The sequence below is a fragment of the Felis catus genome, chromosome D2, assembly GCF_018350175.1.
Source record: "Felis catus isolate Fca126 chromosome D2, F.catus_Fca126_mat1.0, whole genome shotgun sequence".
NCBI classification, from domain to species: Eukaryota; Metazoa; Chordata; class Mammalia; order Carnivora; family Felidae; genus Felis; species Felis catus.
In genome coordinates, this window is record NC_058378.1 from 13,543,544 (window position 1) to 13,563,496 (window position 19,953).

Genomic DNA, 19,953 nt, shown 5'->3' on the forward strand with positions numbered 1-19,953 from the left:
GGGAATGTCTAAGATTGATTTCTGAGTTTTATTAGATAAGTGCAATAGAAAATTTGATAGTTACAAGAATCATATGTGAGTATTTCTCTAGCATATAAAGTTTCTCTAAGTAATTACTAGTTACTGCCAGGAATTTGCCATGTCCTTTTTCATAGTCTAGGTAAAGGAGATTAAATAAGTTAATTTAGGTAAAATGACCTGTTCAATGCCTGGCCCATAGAAAGTATTAATAAGTTAAAGTTGTTGTTTTTTTAATTTGTTCCATTGTATGGAGTGTGACATCAAACTTGGAAAATTTGATATTTGTGAATTCAGATGAAAAATATTGATACATTTGGTTTCCCAAAATAATAGTTCTTTAAAAGATGTGTGTGTGTGTGTGTGTGTGTGTGTGTGTGTGTGTGTGTGTGTGAGAGAGAGAGAGAGAGAGAGAGAGAGAGAGAGAGAGAGAGATCCACATCAACTTAATTTTTACAAATCTATATGCTGATTACATTTTATACTTCCAGAAGGTATCATTGTTGGCATTCTATGTCTGATTTAGTGCATTTTACCTTTGATTTTGCCAGTGAATTATTAGAGAAAGGAGTAGAATATTTTTTTTGACTGATAGCAATTGTGTTGTTTGCTTCTTTAAACTTTAGTACACTGTTTAAGTGTTTTTCATTTGGTTGGTGTCTGAGGTTGACACTCAGTGTGAAACTTTTGTTTTCAGTTTTTGATTGCTTTATTAATACAGAGTATTAGAGTATTACTCCAGATAAAATTAAAGACTGCCAGGCTGCACTAAAGTAGGATTGTGCTTCTTACTGGCATGAACCAGTTGTGCTCAGAGCATTGTGTAATGTAAGACACAATTTAGAAGTTGTTTTCATTTAAAAACTCTCAGACTTTTTATTCTGTGTCTCTCCTTTCTCTGATATGATCATTCTGAGGTACATAACAAATATCTTTGGCGCACAATAAACAACTTCTTTTGTTGTGGCCACTAGAATACACTTCCTTTTCTCCCTGATACACAGAGATACAAGCTTATGATTTAAACAAGGAATATTCTTTCCAAAAAAATGTCTTAACTGTTTTAATTTTTTAAATACATATGAACATTTATTTAAAGTTGTTAATAATAGTTTATCATCCAAAATACCCTCTCTGGTAATTTCTTAGATATTTTAGCCTTACTAATAATTATTTCTTCAGTACAGACATGTTCATGTATTTTTAATAATAGAGTTCTAGTTTTTTATCTCCAATTATAGCTGGTTTATTTAGGTCTTAATTTTGAAGTACCTATTCATTTGAATATAAATGAGTCTTTAAAAATAGAAATAATTCTTGAGATTCTGTAGACTTTGTGATGTATTTCAGAGAAAACTGATGCATTTGTTACTTTTGTAAACTTACACTTAATTTCACAGACTATTAGGCTTCCCTTCGCCCCTCCTGCCTCACAATGTAGAAGGAAAGAGGTAGGAGAATAAAAACATTTTAGTGTTGCTCGTATTACTATAGACTGTTTCTGTTGCTTACGTAATTGCATAATTAGGAGTGATAATGTATGTTATTGCTAAAAAGGTTGCGTAACAAATGATCAGTGGAAAAGGCTTTTTATATAAATATTACATTCGTGAACTTTTAAAGCTTAATTATGTAACTGTCATGTAGTTTCTGTTTTATAATCTTTATTTGTCAGCTCTAAAGTGATGGAGTCTTTTTGAGAGAAAACTATTGTACTAGATATAGACATAGTTTTTATCTGCTGTGCAGGGTAAATACATAGTATTTATCTTGGGACTAAATATTGTTGAATTTCGTATTGAAGTCTTTTAAAAACTAAATCTAGTGTTAGGAAGATTTTCTCCAACTTGTTTAATATGGATTTGTGGCTAATATAAAATGAATGCGAATGCTCAGTTTTAAAAAGTGCACAATTGAGAAGACTGAAATGGGCAACAGTGCTGCTTCTAGAATGATTTCCCTTTTAGTTTTGTGTTACTTGGACTTGGCCTGTCTTATACTTATTTCATTGGAACTTCGAAGTTGAGAGAGTCGGTAAAAGACTTTATACGCGGTAAAGAAACAGAAATTGTAGCAAAGTTTAGAAGAATAGAAAGAAAAAAATGATGTGATATTGATGTGAAGTTAGTCAAATAGTCTTGTGAAAGGTAAAATCATATTTCAGTTAGCATAGCATTTGAAATTCTGGTTGGAGCACCTTTTGAACTCAATAAGACTAGCTGTTGGCTAGTAAAAGTTTTTGTTTTCAACACCCCGGGGCTGGAAATACTTGAATAAAAAATACTTTTTAGTCTGGAAATGGCTATGAGGTGTAAATGATTTATGTTTTTGTCAACACGTTTGTGTAAATCACTTTCATAATAAACCATGAAAAAGTTGTTAAAGTTGACCTTAATAGTTTCTTATACAACTTCTCTTCTTCCGGCTGTTGGAAATTTTCTTTTAATGCATTTTTCAATCTTCATTTCCTCTAAATGTATTTCTCTATAACCACAGTCATCTTATACAGTTTTGGTTTTTAATGTTACATTGCAACCCAGAATTTCATGCACATGGAACCTGCCGTTCCCGGAGCAATCACAGCCACGATTTTTATCAGTTTATGTGGTTTGGAACTGAAAAGCTTATGAAGTGTCTTTTATTAACTGCAATTTTTTAAACCTTTCAAGAGATGAAACGAATAAAGAGGAAGATGAAGATGATGAAGAAGCAGAAGAGGAGGAGGAGGAGGAGGAAGAGGATGAAGAGGATGATGACAACGATGAGGACGAGGAGTTTGAATGCTATCCACCAGGCATGAAAGTCCAAGTGCGGTATGGACGAGGGAAAAATCAAAAAATGTATGAAGCTAGTATTAAAGATTCTGATGTCGAAGGTGGAGAGGTCCTTTACTTGGTGCATTACTGCGGATGGAATGTGAGGTAACTTGAGTTTCAGCTAGTGATTACTACCTAAAAACACTTCTAAAATAATTTTCTATTTTAAAAGTTAATTGACGAATTACAGACTTATTAGTTCCTCTGATTGAGGTCATAGTACCATATAAAAAATCTGTAGATTTCAGCATGTAAATGCCTCGCTTAGTGACTTCCTACTTACTGTTTTGAATACTTAGAAGATACCCTTAGGGTCTAGAAAACTGGTATCTATACAGTTGACTTTTATGTTATACATGAAGGTTAACAGGGACAACAACATTATTGGTGAAATGATAGAAAAATCTTTTTTTTTTTTTTTAATTTATTTAAGTAGAAAAATCTTTTTTAAAGTTAAAAGAGTTTTGAGCTTCTTCATGTCTGTGAGTTAATTACCGGGCTTCTTTCTCTCTCACGTTTTCAACTACATTGCCACAGTAACCTCTTCTTTGTAATCTGAAGTTGTCACGTGTCTTTCTTACAGGAGGCAGGGATTTCAAAGTCGTGATTTCTTAAGATGCGTTAGCCATTTTAAGAGGGCCTTTATCTCTTCATTAACATCTCTTAGATTATAGTCTTGTTCTGAAGCCTCAGAAAGTTATTTGTATATTTGAGACGATATGGTGGAAATGCACTAAGCAAGTGTGCTTAACTAAAATAGGGTGCGCTTTCTGACTGTTGATAACCCTAGAGATGAAAGGCAAGACTAAGGTTTGATTTTAGGTGGTGTTCAGTGACTTCACTTCTTATCTTATACAAGTTTTCTTTGGTTCATCCAGAGAAATTTTGTATTTGAATTTTATCCAAAATTGGCAAGTCTGTTTTAGGATCTGGTCACTTAAATTATCTTTTAAGAAAAACTATAAATTCGTTTTGAAATCTTTGATACTTTATTTGAAATACAGCTTGTGATAGCGTTGTTGCCCTTGAAAAATTCACCACAGAAGTTAGAAATGGTGGTTTCGTGGTGTGCCTAGTATCTTCAAGGAGGAATACAGTTCCCGTGCTTTTTATTTCAGTTGTATTTTGTGATTTAGAAAGGTGTTCAGAAAACATCATCTCAGTTTCTGTTTCTTAAAAAAACTGTATAGCCTCTGTTTCTTAAAAGTCCATTTTGTGTTGTCCTGCTGTGGCAATAGGAAGCTCTAGAAGCATGTCTAATCTGATTACCTTTCTTACTTAGAGAAAAGTGCAATTCTGATCCATTCTGACGCTTGGAAGAAAATAACAATTTAAGTCATAAGGAAACGTTTAGAAGTTTTGTTTGGGGACTCGTTCTTTGTTATTTCTAACCAGCAAGTTTGGGATTTTAAGAATACTTTTAATCAGTGTTGTCCCGTAACATAAGCTTCTCCAAAGAGTCAGTTTTAACACCATGTGTAATTTATCCTTTTGTCCGTTGGCTCTTGGGCTGCTTTTGTGGTGCATGATTTTCCTTACCTGAAGGGCTGGCTATTAATGATCATGTTCAACAGAAGATACTGGAGATCTCAGATATAGCTGCTATAAGAATATTTTGCCCAGTTTTGACATTTAATCATTTTGATCTTACTAAATGTTCATCATAATATAAATGTCGAGGGAGTTCCATTTATGCCTGGAGTGTACATGTTGAATACGTTAGTTTAAAATTAGGAAGGAAAAAATTGAATCAGGAAAAATTAATAGTTACTGAGTAATGCCCACAAGAGATGTAAGAGCCACATCATCTTTTACCTCTCCTTTCAGTTCTTCTGCCCTTAGGTTATATAATGAGGTAGGTTTTCTAGTGGCCTTATTAAATGCTTTGTATTTCGTGACAGAACTTGCACCATTATCAGGGCTTGATTATTTTCTCTTGTTCCATTAAATAAAGAGGCTTAGTAAGTATAAGAATTGAGACATTCATAAAATTATTCTGCAAGTAGGACACAACTTTCTGTTTGTTTAAGAAAAGACTGAGTGAAGGAAAGAGTCCTCTTTCCGTCGGAACACTTGGATTTTAGGGGCCAGAAAGAGAATGTCAGTATTTTAGCTTTGAAATTGGTGAGGGGTTGGGGATGGTAAGGGAAGACTTTGAATTGAGACCTTCAAGTTTTTAATAATACAGAAAAGAAAACGAGACCTAGTTCAACAAGACAAGCTGATGTCACTGAGAAGGATGCCATCTACTCCTCACACCTCAAGCGTTTGTGTGGTCTGAACTTTCAAAAGAAGAAAATTAACCAACTTGACGAAGACCTGTAGAGTGAATCTCTTCATACTCCAGCAGCATAGAGAAAGCTGTACTTCTGTAGATTAGCAGTTAATTTTCATAGTCAGCATAACAATAGTCCTATTTCTCTCTGCAGTAATAACCAGAATCTCTTATTGATGAATAAGCAATAATTATGATTTTTGCTGCTCCTTCATGTCTGAAGCTAATCTAATAAGGACTGCAACAAATCCTCATCAGTTCTGCAGCTGTGTTCCTGTTGTTTCAGTGATCTTCAGCTTGATCTTTGAATTTACACTTAAGAGATGTGAAATTAGACATGAAGATTTATGTATGAAGGTTCATGAAAATAGTTTTATCTTCAGTGGCAGTCATTCGTTACTATAGCAATTTAGGAAACTTCTTATGGAGCTATTTGTGTGAGTTTTGTTTGATCTGAAAGGTCACTTTCCAGTAAACAAATTTTTCATAAAGAAAATAAGAGACTATCTTTCTTAGTTTAAAAAATGCTATTTTTCTGGTAATTTCTACATTTTACCTTTTTTCTAAAATGCTGTGTAAACCTTTCCAATAATACAATTTTCATTTGCACGCCTATTTCACATTTGAAAAATGTTAATTTTTGTTACACAAAAGAATAGTATTTGGGCCAATTTATTTTTACTACCACAAGAAGAAGACACATTTTTACAGGCTTACATCAGATTTACTGGAAATAGCCAGAACTCTGGATCTTAAACCACATAATGGCTTATAAATGGCATAACAGTGCTACAGAATTTGTCGGGTGTGGTGACCATATATAAAACTATTGTCCAACACAGTAGACTTCACTAGGTTGCCATGTGCTTGGAGGAAGTCAGTGCTTCTTTATGAATTGTATTTGACTCTTCTAAAAATAGCATCCAATCTAGAAAACTGGCAAAATACATAAAAGTAGAAAGACAACTAGTAATATTGTAGTATGTTCTCTTGTAGACTTTTAAAAGACATTATACGTTTTTAAAAATTATCATCACACTTCAGTAATTTTTCATAGTAGGCTTTCTGCTTGTTTTCTCTGCGTGATGTTCATGCTTTATGGAAGTTTTTAGTTCATTAGCTAATTGATCCCCTTTGTTCTCGCTTCTAAGTTCATGCCATAAACGTGGGATTGAGTTTTGAAAATCAAGTTACACTCTGAAATTCAGCTGCTACATTCTCTGTTGTGTGTGTGTTGGGTTTATCCTCGTTCCCAAACACAGCCAAGTGTGTTACAGCTTTCTGGGCAACTTGGCTTGCAATTTAAAATGCATCAGTGTTTTATCATGTATTGAAGCTGATTTGTTTTTCTCCATTTCCAGTTTGGCTTTCCATAATCAAGGGGTTGGGAATTTGATTAGAGAATTTTTTTTTTATATCAAGGCTCATCAACTACATGAAAAGGATACCCTCAAGTAAAAGAGAAAGGGAAAAGCAACACTAAAGTTTCAGCTGTAAAATTTCTAATTAGCAAATTAGTAGTTCTACTCCATTTTATAAGTTCTAGAAAACTAAAAATAAGATAAGTTATATTTGAAGATATTACTTGGCAATAAAAATGTATTTCATTTAAAAAATATTTTGTCTCTCAGGGTGCCTGGGTGGCTCAGTCAGTTCAGTGTCCCACTTCGGCTCAGCTCATGATCTCACAATTTGTGGGTTTGAGCCCCGCTTCAGGCTCTGTGCTGACAGCTCAGAGCCTGGAGTCAGCTTCGGATTCTGTGTCTCCCTCTCTCTCCACCCCTCCCCTGCTCACGCTCTTGTCTCTCTCTCAAAAATAAAACCAAAACATAAAAAAAAAATTCTGTCTCGAAGCAAATTGGCTCCTCCTTTGAAGAGATGGGGGGCGGGGGACAACTAGTAAAAAGCTTTCACAAATGGGTTCAAACCTACTTTGTGCTAACATTCAACTGCTTTTTAACAAACATTTATTCTTTTATTTGGCATATATAAGTTCAGTATCCTGCGCAAAATACTATGCTTGAACAGAGATACAAAGAAATGGTTCCCGTTAAGGCATTGATTGTCCAGATGAAGGAACTACCCCCCCCCCCCCCCCAGGATTTACAACCCATCCATCCCACCACCCCTCCCTCCTAATACCCTCAGCCCTCCCCTTGGCTTACTTACCTTCAGTCACCCCTTAGACTCATTTCTTTTGACCCCCACGCTCTTCTGTTGCTCTTGTGTTGCTTTGTAATCCTTGCTCGACAGAACCACTAGAACACCGATTAAATCTCACACTCGTGCTCCTGGCCCGCACCTGTGGCTCACCCTGGCTGGAGAAAGCAAAATGACTTACTTTAAATTCGTGACTGTGAACCTTAAGTGGCCAAGATGTGTCCCCCTTCCATCCCCTCTCTCACTTTCTCTGAAGACGATTTCATACTGTTTCTTATCTCCTCAGATACCCAGGATCTCTTCCCCATCCCTGCTTCATAACCTCACTGAAAAACTGGAACGAGAGAATTTCTGCAGACTTCCACCTTCTTACCCGCCTCCCTTGCCACGCTCTGCGCCCGGTCGTTAGTCATCGGTGATCGGGCGCGCCGCTGTCTAAAGCCGGTCTTCTGAGTGCCGTGCCTTGTTGCCTAAATCAGAGCCGGGGCCCCAGAAATTCTCCCTTTCTTCCCCCTCTCTGTCATCAGCTTCTCGTTCTGTTCTAGCTCATTGTTGTCTGGACCTGCAGGGATTTCTCCCGTCTCAAAGCTCACTTGACCTTCCCCCTGCTTTTCCTGCTGTGCCATTTCTCTGCTGTATTTCTTCAACGTTTATTTATTTTTGGGACAGAGAGAGACAGAGCATGAACGGGGGAGGAGCAGAGAGAGAGGGAGACACAGAATCGGAAACAGGCTCCAGGCTCCGAGCCATCAGCCCAGAGCCTGACGCAGGGTTCGAACTCACGGACCGCGAGATCGAGACCTGGCTGAAGTCGGACGCTTAACCGACTGCGCCACCCAGGCGCCCCTCTCTGCTGTATTTCTATCCAGCAAGGCTATTTGAGCAGCCGACTTCTCTCGGGTTGTTTTGTGTAAGCCCACTCCAGTAAGGCTTTTGCCCCGTCACACCTCCAAAACTGTCACCAGTGACCCCCATCTGACTGAATTCCATCCTTATTTCTTGACCTCTTGCTGCTTGCCTCAACAGTGGCATCTGACCCTGCTGATCGCTCCTTCCGTGACAGTGTTAACTTGTGTTCCAGCTGCTACATCGGCAACTGTTTTTCTTGTTTATTTTCCTTTTCTGCCATTCCTCAGTCATCCTCTTTTGTCTCTTCTTGTCTTTGTGTGTTTTCTTCCTTATAATTGTGCCCTTTTATCCTTTGATACCCATTTTAACTTGTTTACATTCTATCTCTATTTTTCCAGCCCTAATTTGAATCACTTTTCTGATAACTGCATTTTTCTAAATTATTTCTCGGAGCCAAATAATTTTGACCTTCTGGAATATAGCTTCCACTTAGGACTGTGGGGACCTCAGGACCACATTACTTCCCACTACAAAAGAGCATTTAATTTTTAAAACGTGAAAAGTAATCCCAATTCCATATTCATTCCATTAATATCCCTTACCACTTCTAGAAAAGTACATGCCTGTAAGTAGCAAATAAATCTTGAACTAAATTGGACCTCCTGGCAACAAAATAGAAGTACAGCGGGAGTTAAAATCCAGATCAAAGGAACTAGTCTACAAAAATGATACTTACAGAATACAGACACAAATGGGGGATTGGGACAGATGTGGCCTGGCTCCCTCACTGGAGCCTCTCAATGCTTTTATGTGTGGGAACTCTTTGTTTAACGTCCTGAGGCACTGTCAAGCTGTTTTCCACAGAGGCGACACCATGTTACATTCTTAGCAGAATTGTATTAGGGTTCTGGTTTCTCCAAATCATCACCAACATTTGTTATTTTCTGTTGCTAAAAAAATGGTTGTTATTAGCTAACTTAGTATCTCATTTTTTTTTTCAATTTTTTTTTTTGAAAGATTTATTCATTTTTCAGAAACAGAGACAGAGGGCATGAGCGGGGAAGGGGCAGGGAGAGGGGGAGACAGAATCTCAAACAGGCTCCAGGTTCTGAGCTGTCAGCACAGAGTCCGACTCGGGGCCCAAACTCACAGACTGTGAGATTCTGACCTGAGCCGAAGTCAGACGCTTAACCGACTGAGCCACCCAGGCGCCCCTCATTTGGTTTTGATTTGCATGTTTAGAATGACTAGTGATGCATACTTATTGGCTATTTGTATGTCTTTGGGGAAATGTCTGTGTAAGCCCTTTGCTCATTTTTGAATTGTTGTTATTGTTGAGTTGTAGGAATTCTTCATATGTTCTGTATATTAATCCTTTCTCAGATACATGGCTTGCAGATATTTTCTCCCATTCTGTGAACCCACAGAATTCGCTTTTCACTCTCTTGATACTGTCTTTTGATATACAAAAGTTTTAAATTTTGGTAAAGTCTTTATTCACCCGTTTTTTCTTTGTTGCCCATGTTTTCGGTGGTGTATCCTAGAAAACATCACCAAATCTGGTGTTGTGAAAATTGCCGTGTTTTTTTTTAAGAATTTTATACTTTTAGTTCTTTTTTTTTTTTTAACGTTTGTTGATTTGAGAGAGAGTGCGCGAGTGCGGTGGGGGAGGGGGTGGGGGGAGGGGGAGGCAGGGAGAGAGGGGGACAGGATCCGAAGCAGGCTGTGCTGACAGCACGGGGCCCATGTGGGGCTGGAACCCACGAACCGTGAGATCATGACCTGAGCTGAAGTCAGATGCTTAACCAAATGAGCTACTCAGGTGCCCCTATACTTTTAGTTCTAATACTTTAGTTTTTAATCCATTTTAATTTTTATAAAAGTATGTATGATAGTCCTTTTTTTATGATTTTTGTCATATGAAGAGCCCATCTCCTAATTAGCAGCCGAAATGGGGTTGAGAGTGAGACTAAAGTCAATCTGATGGGAAATACTCCTGATGTGACTTTCCTTCTACTCTGTCTTCTTTTGTCCCTTTAAGAATTTTTATGTCACTTCAGATTAATTTCTTTCATATTCATATTCCTTCCACCTTCAGAGTATTTTATGTCCTTACTTCTTTTTCTTCTTTTGCTTTCATGTCATCTGATCCCTACCATACTTTCATTGTGTATGCCAGTGGACTTAGGAATGTTGATAAAAGAGTACAGAGTTGTTCTATTCCTGTGCTTTAAAGTAATTATTCTGGTAATGATAGAAAGGAAAGCAAAACCGTCTTGGAAATTGTCTGCTTTATTGCTATAGTGTGAAAGTTAATGAAGGCTGGGAGGGGACATTGCTCCATTTTTGTTTTTGTTTTGTTTTGTTTTTGAGTTTATTTATTTTGAGAGAGAGAGAGAGAGAGAGTGTGTGTGTGTGTGTGTGTGTGTGTGTGTGTGTGTGTGTGTGTGCATGGGGGAAGGGCAGGGAGAGAGAGGGAGGGAAGGAGGGAGGGAGAGAGAGAGACAGACAGACAGACAGACTCCCAAGCAGGCTCCATGCTGTCAGCGCAGAGCCTGCTGAGGGGCTCAAACTCTGGAACCATGAGATAATGACCTGAGCCGAGATCAGGAGTCAGAGGAGTCAGACACCCTACCCCTGTCTTTTTAACCAGGCCTTCCAGTTCCCTTCGCATGTTCTTCCTCCTGTGTCCCATTCTTTATTTCTTGATCCCTCATTGTCATCTTTTCCAAACTCTCACTTCCCTAACCCCCTGTCACAGTCCCCCAGCTTATTCAACTTACATTTATGATGTAAAGCACATTCAAATTAAAAAGTACCATGGCAGTCAAAGGGCTGTGTTACCACTCATGTGAAAAATTCTTATGCAGTATGCAAATGATTTGTATCAGACAGTCATACATGCAGAGAAAATTAAAATAAAGTTTAAAAGCAGGGAATGAAATGAACATAAAAATAGTTTATACTTTAAAAATAAGACTTTTGAGTTGACTCTCGTTTCTCAGTGCGAGTGAAAATAAATAGTTCCTTCATGAAAAAAGATTAGTAACTTAGATATTTTGCACTCAGGTGGGCTTTCTTTCTTTGTATGTTGAACTTAGAATGTTTACTAAGTTGGACTTGTTCCATTCATTATTTTTTTGTAGATTGGCAGTTATGTTTAAGGTAAAAGGTAAATGTGGACCTGTTCATTTGGTGGTTTTGTAGATTGGTAGGTACATTGGTATATTTTTCTAACTGTACATAAATCCTAATTCTCTAAATTGATCAAATGTTAGTAAAGTAAATTTTTAAGGTACTTTTAAAAGTCAGTATCTGCGCCACAAAATACAGTAAGTGCCACAGTTGTTAACCATTTGTAGTGATCTCTATAAGCCTGATAGAGTATTCTGTGATGTGTTCTTAACATTACATATTCCCTCTGCCTAAAGACCTATACCTTTTTTCATTTTACAGACTTAAACTCTTCAGGAAAACCAATCGATATAATTTCTATGCCATGCACTTAGGCTGTTTGTGTCAAATATTAAATATGATTATGCTATAATATTCAAGTTATTGTCATTCTGTTCTTTATTATGATGAACACCATTCCTGTGTCTTTGATGTGGATTTAACATGAAGTGTTACATGATGTGGAAATATGAAATGTTAATAGCATGCTTAGAATTTTATTTTTTCAATAAGATAATGCTTTTATTTTGGTTTTGTCATATCTTAAAGTACATGACAGAAAGCATTAAATTGTGTTCAGTGAGTCTTTCATAAATTTTGATTTATATATTCTCTCAGATTAAAAATATATGTGTAAATTCGGATTATTATAGAAAATTCATAAAGTAGGTAAATAGCGATACAGTGGCTTATAAAGTTCATGATCAGTAACTATTGCTGTTTTTCATATGATTTGGTCTTTTTTCCTATTACAGTGTCATAATTACTTTTTTCTGTAATTTTTTTACTCTACCCATTAAGAGGGAAAATTTTCTTTCCTTGCTAAGATTGCCTAAATTTCCACTTTAGATGTAAGGTTTTTGAGACCTGAGTTTGTTGTATGACATGGATTACCTTTTTGTATGAAGATAGGCAAGATATAAAATGCATATTATTCAGCAGTTATTAAATGAGTCTGTTCATTACAGAAAACAAAATACAGATGACTTTAATATTTTACATAAATTAATGGTCGGGTTTTAGATTTTCTCTTTTTTATAATCTGTATACATCTTTCATATAGTGAGCTTTTAAATATTATGGCAGTTTGGTTTTGCTTGTGAAATTATTTTTAAAATACCTTTATTATGCATGTAATTATTTTTTTTAATCTCTAAGGTTATGTCTTTTGGGGTACATGTTAATACACACTGATAATATTTCTTTGAAAGTGGTTTGGTTGGGGTTAAGAAGAACCCAAATCTAAATTGCTGTGGGCAACAGTAACCATTTTGGTTTTCTTACATCTGGTTGATTAATGTTCTTTTCCATTTTTATTATTGCTAAGTGATTTCTTAGATGATTTGCCAACACATCCAAACAAAAATCAGAAAGCTGTGTTTCTCTGGTGAGAGCAAGTATGTTATGGTCTCTGAATGGTTCCTTCTAGCTTTGTGTGAATATTTTAATTCAACACATTTTAAAAATTGAAATACCTGTGTGGCTTCTTTCCGAAGGTTTGTATTGGTACTTTTGTCATTACCGCTTAGGGTTGTGTTCTCTGTTTCGCCGTCAGCTCCTTGTGGGAAGAAGCTGTACTACACCATTCCCGAATGCCCAGTGCGTAGCTCCCCAGGAAGTCTTTATCAAACGAATAAGTCCCCGAGTGAGCGTACTTTCAGTCTTGGCAGTTCATCTTACTTTCTGCTTCCGGGGTCATCTGGTCCAGCTCCATCATTTTGTACAGAGCAGGGAGCAGACCTTTAGAAGTTAAAGGAGTTGCTCGTGCATCTCTCCTTTCATGTTCGTTCCATTAGTTGAATATTCGATGGTCTCAATAGAAATATCCTCAGGTACGCCATGCGTGTGTTTTGAAAATATTTTCCTTAATACTCTAGTTAAATACGAGATGAGATACCTGTGTAGGTTCCATACAGTAATTACAATGATTTATTGATAATTGAAAAAGTATGGTCTAATTACTGACAGACTTTATTTTCTAATTCAGTATTTTTTTAATTCAACATTTTAATATTTGTTTCAGTATTTGTTTTTCTTAGTTTCTCAGTCTTTGCTTTTAAAGGGAAGAATTCAGTAATCCTCTTTGCTTTGTGCCATGCCAAACTCTATTTCCTTCTGTCACAGAGAGCTCCATTGCTATCTTGTGATCCTAATTTCTAAAGGTAACGTCTAATTAAAGGCAGCACAGTTTATATCAATAATGCAGGCCGTTGGTTTTCCTGACATTCTCTTAGGACTCTGTTATTTGCATCAAAGGTGCAAGTCATTTTGTTCGTAGGCCCAGCGCTTCGCCTTCTTTCTCTCCTGGTTCTCAAACTACATTGTTACTAAATGTGGTAGCTGACGGCTACGGTCCTACCAGCCTTGAAGAGAAGTCTAGGTATTTAATGATAGAAAGTGGTTTCTCTGAAGACCTGTTACCCTAGATATCTGTTAAGTAGTGTTCTTCCTACTAGTGGAGAGACCCCATCAAAATATGCGCTCTTGATTCCTTCTGTGCTACTTAGAGCACACGTGGAGTCTCTTTTTAATATACTGTATTAAAAGTCAAAGTTTACATAGAATAAACAGCATCAACTTCTTGTAGTTCTGAACTAAACTAAATGCTCTTCATTCAAGTCTTTATTCTTGGTATTTGATAGGGAATCAGAATCTTGACCCACTAATATTACCTCTTTATTTAAATTAACTGGCACGCGGGGCACCTGGGTAGCTTCGTTGGTTAAGCATCTGACTTGGGCTCAAGTCATGGTCTTGCCATTAGTGACCTTGAGCCCCGCATCAGGCGCTGTGCTGACGCTCAGACCCTGGAGCCTCCTTCAGATTCTGTGTCTCCCTCCCTCTCTGCTTCTCCTCTGCTCATGCTCTGTCTCTCTCAAGAATAAATAAACATTAAAAAAAAAAAGAAAAACTAAGAAAAAAATAAATAAAAATAAATTAACTGGCACTAGTTAAAATAAAAGTTGAGTTGGCCTCTTCCTTACATAAGTTAGTGTCTATAGGAAGTGTTGTGGGGGTTTTTTTTGTTGTTGTTTTTTTTTTTTTTTTTCCGGCACCAGTTTTTGTTTTTTCTCCCACGTGACTTTATGTGTCTCTCCTTCCTGTTCTTTGAAAGTCCTCTGTATAGGAAATGGAACACTTGGATGATATTCTGAGTGATTATGTAAAGGAAAGGAACATTTCTTTTAAAATACAATGATCAGTTTATTCGCTGATATTTTTTTCCCTTGTACGATTAATCAAGCAACTAAAGTGCTATTTAGAGCGTCATGAAGTTTTGAAGGATTGGTCTGGGTTAATGTTTATGTTTGCAGTCTCAGCTTCCATTTGGTATGGGCTTTGGAATTTGAAAGCACTCCCTTAACCAAAATCCCCTAATGCGGCTTTTCCTAATGCTGGTCTGTTACTCTTCTCTGTGCTTTCTCTGAATGGAACCTGGTGTGCCCTCAATCATTCTGGTATTGACCAGAATGTTTTAAGAGGCTGTCCCTTTCCCATTTTTCTCTAACTCCCTACCGAGTGCTTTTCTTGCAAGCCTATTGTTTGCAAAGTCCCATTTTCTTCCATGGTCAGAGTTTTCTGTGAAATAAATTCATTGGTTTTTAAGGCACGATCTAGTTCCAGAGGCTATTAATTATAATAGCAATAATAATATTGTGTCACTACCTTTTATAAAAATGGAGAATCAATCTGGTGCAGGAAAGAAAAAAAGTCTACAAGAATAGTATCAGAATGGGGGGAATGCCTGAGCAGACAAAAAGCACTGAGAAAGTAGAACAGAAAGAGGCAAATAATGGAGAAATGATATTAGCTAATACTTATAGGACTATAAGTTACCATGGAATTACTTCAATAGGAAGTGTATCTAAAGAATTTTCCAAGGCATCTCCCAAAGCCATACAGAATATTCATTATCTTAAAACGAAATTGTCATCCAAAATAGTGAGACCATAGTGTTTAATTACTGCGGTTCAGATATTTTAGAAGTGTGTGTAGATTGTTTCATCTAATCCCAGAATTTTCTTTTTTTGTTTTCTGCTTGGTCCAACAGTCTTTCCCCATCCAAACTCGCTACTTTAAGTTCTTCTGATAGCCAGTCTTCTTATAGCATCCTTACTTTGTAATTGGGTGGAGGAGAAAATGATTTACCAGATAGCATCTGTAAACTGAGCTTACACAGTGAGCATCAGCCTGTACCAAGGGGGTAGCCATTGTTTTATTTATGTATATGTTTCTCCTACCCTGTTCCTAAGAGAATTTAAGTAACATCCATTGTCTCTGAGTCATAAAGAAGTCTTCCTCTATCACAGTGAACATTTCAACTATGGAGACAATAACTTTTTTTTTTTTTTTTCTTATTTGATGTATTTGGTGCTCCATGTAACGTATGCAAATATACAGTATCTCATGGTGGTGATCCTAAGTTGAAAGCTACTGTTTTGCTCTAATTTGAAATATAATTCATGTCAAAAACCCAAGTTGAATAGAGTAGTGTTTTTACTGGTAGTAAAAAATGTCTGATACTGTGCAACTAACTACATAACAGATGTCTTTAATTAAGAAAGCTAAAAACTGCAATATCTTTGTTTAGCTCATGTGGTGTTATGTAGAACCATCATGAACTACCTTTAGTTATAAGAAGACAGGAAGCTTGTTTTGTTTTCTTTTAAACAAAGTCCACAGCAATGACTTCCATAACTATATCCAAATCAGAGCAACTTATGGGAATTTATATTCAACTTTGCTGAGGGCAGAGATACTTTCTGTTCATTTTCCACCTTCAGTCCAATTTTGGTAGGAACTAAATTGCTTTCATCTCAAGCATAATGCAGTTTTCAGTATTCCTGGGCAAGTTAAAAGTACTGTAAATATTTAGGTAGGTGCTACTGTGCCAGTATAAATACCAAAAGGAGTGTGTTAAGTAGAATAATAATATTTGTTTAAAAAATTTTCAAAGTACTTATCATCTATTTGATTCTCAAAAACTATATGATATGCAGTCTTACTTCCTTTTTTTAATACAGTCTTATTTGGTACAGATTACACGAGGTCTGATGTTGAGAGTGGCTTGGCAAGGGCCACATAACTAGCCAGCAGGGATTATGTAAAGACTTTTCTAGAACTTATTGTGTTCTTCCTTATTCTCTGTAATTATTAGGGCCCTCAACAGCTTCCAGCAGATACAGACATAATCCCTTGCGTGGGATTGTACCCTCAGCTGCACCAGCCAGTGTCACTTTGCCTGGGGGTGGCTGTAGGCATACTTTCCAGGCCTACTTTAGAGCAAGAATATAATTTATTTGTCAGATAATGACCCAAGTCATTTACTTCCTGACTTAGGGCCTTTATTACTTCATTTAGTGCCTCTAATAATGAGGACATTTTAATTTAAAAGCTCATTTTCAGTTCATGTTCTGGAGTTAAAAAGTCAGTGAGTTTTCCATTTTCCATTTCTTCTTTTTAAACATAAAAAGAAGTTAATTTGTTTTTAATATTTCTTCTTTCTAGCGGAGTTTTTACAAAAATAAACTGCCGTTCTTTTTTGTCTTAAAGAAATAGCTTTATTGCAGTCAGTAGTAAGTTGCACACTGTGAAACTAACACAGGCTGTCAACATTGAGTGGACAGGCCATCGGCGCTGTTGACTCTTAGCTGCCTGTCCATGTAGGAAGCATCTCAGAATACTGAAAAACTTGGCCAAGTAATACTTTCCTAGTGTTTCATGAGAAGGTTTTTTTTTGTTTTTTTGTTTTTTTGTAGGTGATTTTGCATTGTCCGGAAGTTATAATATTACGCTCTTCTATCACATGATGCCATTTAAAACTAGAGCATATTACTTAGCTTCCTGATGTGTCTAGAAAAAACCCCCAAAACAAACCTGTCTACTGGCTGCTTAAAAACAAAACAAAAAGACAGAAAATATTGTGGTTTCTTTACAGACAAGTTTGGTTTCTCTTTGGTGTAGCAGACTCAGGAGTGCCAGTTTAGACCTCAGGAGGTCTTTCTGGTCTTGGCTCAGCCAGAAGCTGACATTCTGTCCTTGGGCAAATCACTTGATCTCTCTTTTGGGGCCTTGGTAGCTTTATTCATTGAACCAGGAAGTTGAGCTAAATGGTCTCCAAGGTCCTTCCCTGTTCTAAAATGTTACGATTCTATTTATGAATTTTTCTTTAATATGGCATAGTTCTGTGATGTTTTGCATATTTATATTAATTTCCTTTCATTTTAGATATGATGAGTGGATTAAAGCAGATAAAATAGTAAGACCTGCTGATAAAAATGTGCCAAAGATAAAACATCGGAAGAAAATAAAGGTAAGTGCTTACTTTGCTAAAAGAACTTTTTTTCCTACATGATAGGTGTTAATTGCAGAAATTTTCCTCCAAAATGATGCCATCAGTGTTAGTAGAAATGAAAATACTCTCTTAAAAGAGCGAATTTATCAAGTGCTAGATTTGGGTACAATCGATATTGTCACCTTATGGGAAGGTATTTTGGAAATGATACTTTGGAAAAGGCATTTGGAAAAATGATCTCTGAGGCTTTTGTAGTTCCGACATCATGTAAGGCCACCCAGCCAGATTTCACTTATTTCAATCCCTTTTTGCCCCTCTCATCTCCAGCTAGGAGCCATAAAATAGTATGGCTGGGAGCCTGGCTTAGTGTGAGGGCTGTAAACTATTCAGAGGAAGAAAAGAAGGTATCTGAAGGCAGACGAGAGCCTATCTGTACCTTCTCTTTTTCTCTTCATCTTTAGCTGACTGTATTAGCAGTAGCTTAGGATGTGTTCATAGGACTCTGTGAGCCATACTGTAGATGAACCATGGGGACTCTATTAATGAACTTGTATGGAAATTACTGTTACTCTTATGTGTGATAGATTTACTCTTATATATTCTAAGACTTAATCTTTTAAGTGTTTTATTAGAAAGTTGACCGTTCATTAGGTAACATATAGTTGAGGTGCTTAGCAGTTCTTCTGAAATTCAGTCTTCATATTCACAGTGAAGAACTGTTACTTTCCTGCTACTGGCCCCAAATAGTGCAGGCTTTCCCCCAACATAGTTACTCTTTTCTCACTGTAAAATTGGGTCTGGTTCTCAAGTTTTGATACGGCAACCCAGTAGCTGCAACTCAGGGTGCTGGTCCAGGGACCACCCTTGGAGAACCATTACCCCAAAGCATCTATAATATGCAATGAATTATCTTCTGTGCATCCAGAATGGTGATAGTCATGTACTGTATTTGGGAGAAGTGTGAAAATAGCCACAGATTCTATAGTCAGACCTGTATAACAGGATTTCAGAGTTGTCTGCTACACCATCATGCTCTACATCGTCATTCAGGAAGCTTGTCTAAATGTGATTTTTTTTCTATAAATTATTTTAAGACCAGATTTAAAAAATAGTTTCCAGGAAATATTTTAGTTAGCCTCTGCTCCTCTTATTTGTAAACAGTCAATTGGAGAAAATTTCTCATTTTTTCCAGAAATGTTACTTTATCAGTGAACAGGTAGGTTTCTTGCAAGTTAACTTCACAACAGATCATCTGTGGAGTTATTATTCCCAGTTGTCAACTAAATGAAGATGTTAGGAATTTTGTCGCTCCCAGCCCACATTTTATATTGAAAATGTTACAAGTTTTAAAACTACCGGGTTGAAAATTTTTTTATGAATATTTAAGCCTGTTGTGATTTAAGTTTGAAGAATTTGTAACACCAGTTATTAGCAGTATGAGGTTTTAGTCTGAATTGTTCATAGGATCTCTGGTTTACTTCTACAATTAAAATGTAAATATTAGACAAAAACTTTTTGCTCATCCTGCAGTACCTTTGGGGAAAATAAAACACCTCTGGCTGTTTAGAGGAGCTTCTTATATTCTTTCTTTTCATATTATTTAATATGTGATACAACTTTGAGTTTAAAATGAGTATTAGCATTGTTACAGTAAATACTTCATGATAAACTATGGCTAACATGGCATATTGTTTTTCTTAACCTAGAATAAATTAGACAAAGAAAAAGACAGAGATGAAAAATACTCTCCTAAAAACTGTAAACTTCGGCGCTTGTCAAAACCACCTTTTCAGACAAATCCATCTCCTGAAATGGTATCTAAACTGGATCTTACTGATGCCAAAAACTCTGATACAGCTCACATTAAATCCATAGAAATTACTTCTATCCTCAATGGACTTCAAGGTAAACCTAACAAATACCCTGTTGCTTGCAACTCTGTGTTTTGTTACGAATCAAATTCTGTAAAGGCAATGTACCGTTTTTTAATTGGACCAGAATTTTGTTGCCTGTTATTACTTGAAATAAAATCAGCCATTGATTGAGGCTTGGAAGTACTTCTGTTATTAGTAGATCTAAAGGCATCCTTAAATTTTAGTTACAATTTATTATTTACCCTATAGTACTGTGTTTTTTTTCTCAGGTACTGTCCTTTCTGTTGCCACATAAAACATGGTTTGTGTTAGGTAATTTTAGACTATAAAATTACACTGAATTTTTTGTTAAGAATACCAAATTTTGTTTATCTTGATTGCATCTATTATGATCCTCTTTTATGATAGCATTATTGCCTATTAATATTTGAGGCAGAATGACCTATAACTAAATAATACAATATGAATATTGGTGTGTCTACCATAGTGGTG

General features: G+C 36.4%; 1 protein-coding gene across 4 annotated transcripts in view; it reads left to right on the forward strand.

Annotated features, from left to right (window-relative positions):
• The window catches only part of ARID4B (AT-rich interaction domain 4B), a 153,955-nt gene that overhangs the window by 111,079 nt on the left and 22,923 nt on the right, over nt 1–19,953 (forward strand). For 3 of the 4 annotated variants that reach the window (XM_023240382.2, XM_011287214.4, XR_002147011.3), the window contains exons 17-19: nt 2,688–2,939; nt 17,521–17,605; nt 19,294–19,492. In XM_023240382.2, the coding sequence (XP_023096150.1) occupies nt 2,688–2,939; nt 17,521–17,605; nt 19,294–19,492 (536 nt within the window). The remainder of the gene's footprint in view (nt 1–2,687; nt 2,940–17,520; nt 17,606–19,293; nt 19,493–19,953) is intronic. The other variant, XM_019814300.3, reaches the window with a different exon arrangement.